The following is a 6,731-nucleotide window of genomic DNA, read 5'->3' as shown; positions in this document are numbered from 1 at the left end:
TATCCACTCTATAACGACAGTAACATAATAATGAATGCAAATGAATAAATCTAGGAATTACCTTAATGTTTTATTAATGACCTTATGCATTAATATGCAATATAGGTTACCTGTTTTCTGGTATATGGGAGTATTGTTTTCAGTTACAGCTGATGCGAGTTTGAAGGAACGCCTAACTATTTAGCTTCTATCTACAAGCATGCATTGACGCTTTGAGCCTGCTAGTGAAAGCCGAACGGCTGGGAAGTGACAGAGCGAGCATGCCCGCGTCTGCCCGGCGGCATGAAGCTGACGAAGTGAATTGCAGGGCAAGCCCTGTCTTTCTCCCACACTGGGCGGGCTGGCTGAAAGAGGGAAGTGGGACAAGTTGGATTCTAGTCACGCACGGGTTTTTGACAACCTCTGGACTATCCCCCACCTCCTCCTCCTCCATCTGACTGGAGACTCCGACAGGAGCCGGACAGGCGGACGTCTCGCCGCCCGGCCACTCGCGCCGGTGTGAGCTGAGTCCACACGCTGCCGCTTGAAAGGAGTTAAACGTCAACAAAAAGAAGGATGCCCGTGGCTTTGGGGGACTGACCGTGGTGCGGACGCTTTATTTATCTTTACTGACTGGAAAGGTACTTTCAAAGCGCGTGTGTGTGTGAGAGAGCGAGTGAGGGACAAGCCAGTCGCGATGCAGAGCTGCCTCTGGTGCCTTGTTTTGGTGGCCGGGTTGTTGCCACTGCTGCTCCCGGGCGCGGCTACAGCTACAGCCACGGACACCTGGCCGCGCACAACCTACCGACACCACGCCGTGCTGGATGCAAACGGCAAATACCACCTCCGGTGGGACCACCACGCCGCCAGGATCACCTTCGAGGTGGAAGTGGAAACCAGGGGCTACGTCGGTCTTGGGATCTCTCCAACGGGATCCATGGCTCGGTCTGACATGATCGTTGGAGGAGTCGCTAATGGTCGCCCTTATCTCAAGGTAAGGAGTGTGCCAGTCCAAGGCAAGGTGGGCAGGTGCTGACACATTCCCACGGCTCATGGAGAGTACATGAGTTAAACGTGTAGGCACTGTCCCACGGAGCTTCTAATCCAGGCGATCTACTTGCCAGAAAATTAGATGGGTTGAGGTTTTCAACTACTGCAAAACACTACGTGCTGAAGGAACTCAGAAGGTCAGGCAGCATCTGGGGAGGGATAGACAGGGAACGTTTAGGATCAGACCCTTATCCAGACTGAAGATAGACACAATGCTTGAGTAACTCGGCGGGCCAGGCAGCCTCTCTGGAGGGAAGGAATGGGTGACGAGACTCGTATTCAGACTGATTGGGGAGGGTAGAGCTGGAAAAGGGCGAGCTCGGGACTAAGGTTGGCAAGGTGGACATGGGCGAGCGGATTTCATTAGCAGGTGGGTGGATAAAGTGACAACAACTACAGGTGAAAAGGAGACACAAATATGTCAGATAAAGAGAGGAGAGGGGTGAAATATAAATCGGGGAGAGAGGGGTGAAATATAAATCGGGGGGAGAGGGGGAGTACAAGGAGTTGGAATAAAAAGGAAATGGGGGACTGGGGATAGTATATTGTACAAAGGAGGGGAAAGAGAGGTGGGGTGGGAGAAATGGGACTGCATCAGGGTGTGATTTAGGGGTATGGAAGAGAAAGAGGGAGGGGCGGGGGTATTCGTTGAAGTTGGAGAATTCAATGGTCATACCTTTGTGTTATAAACCGCCCAATGACCATCTGTCCATTTGCCATCAATCCTTCCTCACCTGTGTCCATCTATCACTTGCCAGACTTTGTCCTGTTCCCACCTTTGTTTTCCAGCTTTATCCCACCCCCCTCCCAATTCCAATCTATCTGGTGAAGGGTCCCAACTTCGAAGGGCCGAATGGCCTACTCCTGCACCTATTTTCTATGTATCTATGTATGTAACTTGAAAAACACCACGTCCATTCCCTGCTGAGTTCCTACAAAGCACTTTGCATTTTTGATCAAGATTCCAGCATATGCAGTTTCTTGTGACTCGTACATTTTCAACTCTTGGATATGTTTGAATCCTGGTTATGTTGCACTCTGTTGAATATCCAAAGTGTAAAATTAGTGAAGCCAACCTGATTGGATTCCTGTTGTTTCGAAAGGGAGGTTAGATCAGCTAGTAGCACTCTAGCCTCTGAGTAAGAAATTTCATCATAATTCTGTGTGTCTGTGTGTCTGTGTCAAATATTTAGGCAGTCCTCCCTGTGCTGGGCTGAGCGGGGATGTTTTATGGAGGTACTATATTCTAGAGCAGATGTTAAAATGTGGACTGTCCCGTGCTCCAGCTGGATGTAAAAAGTCTTTTGGCTCTGTTTTGAGAGTTATCTCAATTGACCTGGCCAAAATTTATCACTCAACTATCATATACAATTTATTTTGTTAATTTCACATGTTTGTGGGAGCTTGAGGGCAAATTGGCAGTTACACATCACAGCAGTGCCAGTTTCCATTCGCTTTAGAAAGATCACGTGATGTCTATTATCCCCCTCTCTTTGCTTCCCAGAGTTTAATGTCTATACAGCACTCAACCAGATGGTGTGAAATTACCATTTTATGATTGAGAAAGATGTACCAACTATATTCATCAGCAATAATTGAGGATTCAAAACAAGGAAAACAAAATCCACACTTTTCTAGCTTAAGACATCTGCAATGCTCAACTTTTGAACTTGGGCAAAAGTAGATTTTGTTTATGATTGGAAGGTCTAATGTGCTAACTGATCTTGCATGATAATTCAGCAGGCCAATAAGTTCAAATGTTCATGAAAAGAACAATGATATATATTACAGCATTGGTCATAGGTGGTACTACACTTAGAATGAAGCAGACTTTGTGGTTGGGTTTGTGTGGGGGGTGGGGTTGGGGTTGGGGTGTTAAACAGGTTCACCAGAAACGATTTGACAACATCGACGATGCGAGGTCAGAATGCGTCGACTAGGAAGATCTTATTAGCTAAATTTGGTCAACCTTCATTATCCTTTCTGACCCATAGGTCTTCTCACCTGGTAATTTCTGTTTCCACTATAATAATAATAATAATAATAATAATAATAATAATAATAATAATAATAATAATAATAAATTTTATTTATGGGCGCCTTTCAAGAGTCTCAAGGACACCTTACAAAAATTTAGCAGGTAGAGGAAAAACATGTAAGGGGAATGAAATAAATAGTAGAGACATGACTAGTACACAAAGTAAAGACAGAATTCAATACAAAACACAATATGAGGCAATTAATGCACAGATGTAAAGGGAGGGGGACGTGGGGCAAAGGATAGGCAGAGGTGAAGAGATGGGTCTTGAGGCGGGACTGGAAGATGGTGAGGGATACGGAATTACGGATCAGTTGGGGGAGGGAGTTCCAGAGCCTGGGAGCTGCCCTGGAGAAGGCTCTGTCCCCAAAACTGCGGAGGTTGGACTTGTAGATGGAGAGGAGACCGGCTGATGTGGATCTGAGGGACGGTGAGGGTTGGTAGGGGGAGAGGAGGTCAGTGAGATATGGGGGGGCCAGATGGTGGAGGGCTTTGTAGGTGAGGATAAGGATTTTGTAGGTGATCCGGTGGGAGGTGGGAAGCCAGTGAAGTTTGAGGACTGGAGTGATGTGATGCCAGGATTTGGTGTGGGTGATGAGTCGGGCGGCTGCGTTCTGGACCAGTTGGAGTCGGTTGATGTAGGTGGAGCTGATGCCAAGGAGAAGTGAGTTGCAATAGTCCAGTCAGGAGGAGATGAAGGCATGGATGAGTCTTTCAGCAGCGGGAGGTGTGAGAGAGGGTCTGAGTTTGGCAATGTTGCGGAGATGAAAGAAGGAGGTTTTAATGACATGGCGGATGTGAGGCTCAAGGGAGAGGGTGGAATCAAAGATCACGCCAAGGTTGCGGGCCTGGGGAGATGGGGAGACAGTGGTGTCGTCGATGATGAGAGTGGGGTTATTGATTTTGCTGAGTGTGGCTTTGGAGCCTATGAGGAGGAATTCTGTCTTATCGCTGTTGAGTTTGAGGAAGTTATGTTGCATCCAAGTTTTTATAGCTGACAAACAGGAGTTGATATGGGAGGGGGGTGGTTGTGGGGGGATTTGTTGCCGAGGTAGATCTGGGTGTCATCGGCATAACAGTGGAAGTCCAGGTTGAAGTGGCGGAGTATCTGACCAAGGGGGAGGATGTAGATGATGAAGAGGAGGGGGCCGAGTACGGAGCCTTGGGGAACGCCTTGACTGACTGTGGCTGTAGCAGAGGTGTGGTTGTGGAGAGAGATGAAGTGGGATCTGTTAGCTAACTAACTATCCTGTTAGTTGGTCAAAACTTCTTCAAACATATCACTGCACAAATTAAAGTAGATTGAGTATTTTTAATAGTGATTTTAGTAATATTAATTCTGTCATTATATTTGTGTGGGTGTAAATTTGATTATGAAGACTGTCATGTATGAACTGCTTGCACAGCTTGCCCTCAAACTGAATGAAGCTTCGATTTAGATTTTCTTAGAGTACAGGACAATTTTGGTTGGTGATCATGACAGATATGAAATTGGTTTCTCCTGTCTTAGCAGATCATTTTTTTGCAACACTTTTCTGGGCGGGTTCTTAAATTCAAAATACGAAACTATTGAATCATTCAGCGATTTCTGCACAAATCACGAGGAAATTATGTTTTTGAGGCAGACGGTGTTAAGAGATATGGGATAGGCCTGCGATCACAGGGAAATTAACAAGTGTACAGTTGTTGTGAAAAAGGATGACACAATTGTCAATGCATGTTCCACTGCTCAGTGGAAACCCAGGTTGGTTTATTACTGAGCAAGTGAAATTGGAAATGATCATTTGGTGTATAATTACGTGTTTGGCGGAGAGGTTACAGAAAGTTTGATTGGAGTGGGGGGGGAGTTGGTGGATGTTTGGTGCTGATTGTTGAAACATGCTTGAGGGATATCCTGGTCAATGAAGTATGCTGTCCTAAGGAAGTGAACTGGAGAGGATGCATTGAGGTAGGAACAGAAACAATGACGTATCTGCAAGGGAGAGACTGACCTAAAGTCAGGTGAATGGCGCTGATTAGAAGATGGGAAAGAGGTGGCAGAAATATGGTGACTATGAAGTTACTTATGCCTGGTTGGAAAATGCAAAGTGAATAGTATATCTTAAGTAAAGGGGATGGTATAAGATGGGGAGCCTCCCAAAATATAGATTGACAGTATATAATTGGGAATCTTGGGGTGGTGGGAGGAAGATTGTTTGGCTGTATTTCTCTCATGGAGAATGGCAACACTGGCATCTAGTTTCAGAGATGCAAGGAGGATCACTTTCAGGAGTAAATGGTGGTGGTAAATTTGGCGAGAATTGTGAGAGGTGCAGGAATGTGAATGGTTTAGTTTAGAGATCCAGAGTGGAATCCGGCCATCCGGCCCACAGAGTCCGTGCCGACCAATGATCACCCATACTCATTGTTCTATCCCACACATCAGGGGAAATTTATACAAGCCAATTAACCTTCAAACCTGCATGTCTTCTGAATGTGGAGGAAACCGGAGCACGCAGAGAAAACCCATGGAGGAGGCAGCTCACTGAATAGATTAATCATTGTGAACATCATTGCTCCATACAATAAGATGGAAGAAGAAATTACTAGGTGAGGGGTCGTACAGATAAGGAAAAAATGAATGAAAGTAGACCAAAGCACTTCACACTTTTTGTTAAAATGCATTGCCTGGCATAGTTTGGGGTGGGTTTGCTGGGGGCACACCTCGACTGCAATCAATCTCAAAATAGTTTCTTCACAATTACATCTTTGTTTACCTTCCAGCAGAACTAGGCCTTAATTTTAGCCTTGAAGTGCCATTTGTGGATGCCACCATATCTACAAAGTTCCCAATATAGTGATGAAAAATCATATGCATCTCATAGTGCTCCAACCACAATCAGAATGATAAAATATTGTGATGCATTTGCCATTTCTGAAGCAGGCATCAACACCTTGCAATATATAAGTCCTGGAAAATGTTCAAGGCAAAGTATATGTGCACTGAGGCAGAGTCTGGAAAACAATACTATGGATTGTTTATGTTCCTATAGGGTCGATTCTTATTCTTCTGAACTCCAAAGAGTAAGGCCCAACCTGTTAAGCATAGTCATACAAGTACAGGTATGCATCTCCATCTGTCACAAATGATCAGGGCATGTTCATTTCCCTTACAAATGTTGGAATATATGGGTCTGAAAGAAAAGATCTCCAGGTTTTATATGTCAAAGGAGGTGTGGAAGAACTTTTCACAGTCCTTTTCATATGAAAACATTCAGAAATCCTTCTCCTTTTCCCAGATATTGATTAGAGTACTTATCCTGGTTCCATATATCAAACAGGATGCATAAAAAATATAAGTTACAGTGGCCCGCTCTGCCATTCAGTGAGTTCATGGCTGATCTAATCCGACTTCACTTTCCCATTCACTCCCTGTACATCTTGCAGAACATTAGAAAATCAGAGTAGGTGTCAGGCACTCTGCCCCTCAGCTCTGCCCCACCATTAAGTGTAAACGTGGCTGATTAGCCTTGGATAGCATCATATCTTCAGTGCCAGTTCTCCATAGCTCTTCATTCACTGAGCTTTCAAAAAAATACCTACTTCTCTAAATTATTTCCATTGATCTAGCCGCCTCTATAATAGAGAAATCTCAGGTAGAGATTTCCAGAAATTCATCATAGTT

At 45.0% G+C, this 6,731-nt stretch overlaps 1 protein-coding gene across 2 annotated transcripts in view; it reads left to right on the top strand.

Annotated features, from left to right (window-relative positions):
• Window positions 1-242: 242 nt before the first annotated feature.
• The window catches only part of moxd1 (monooxygenase, DBH-like 1), a 69,343-nt gene continuing 62,854 nt past the window's right edge, over window positions 243-6,731 (top strand). The window contains exon 1 of one of the 2 annotated variants that reach the window (XM_055635603.1): window positions 243-973. In XM_055635603.1, coding sequence (XP_055491578.1) covers window positions 677-973 — 297 coding nt within the window. In that variant the 5' untranslated portion in view covers window positions 243-676. The remainder of the gene's footprint in view (window positions 974-6,731) is intronic. The other variant, XM_055635604.1, reaches the window with a different exon arrangement.

This window comes from Leucoraja erinacea, chromosome 5 (genome assembly GCF_028641065.1).
Source record: "Leucoraja erinacea ecotype New England chromosome 5, Leri_hhj_1, whole genome shotgun sequence".
In the NCBI taxonomy this organism is placed as follows: domain Eukaryota; kingdom Metazoa; phylum Chordata; class Chondrichthyes; order Rajiformes; family Rajidae; genus Leucoraja; species Leucoraja erinaceus.
Note: the sequence above shows the minus strand (reverse complement) of the source record. Positions and strands in the feature narration are given on the sequence as shown.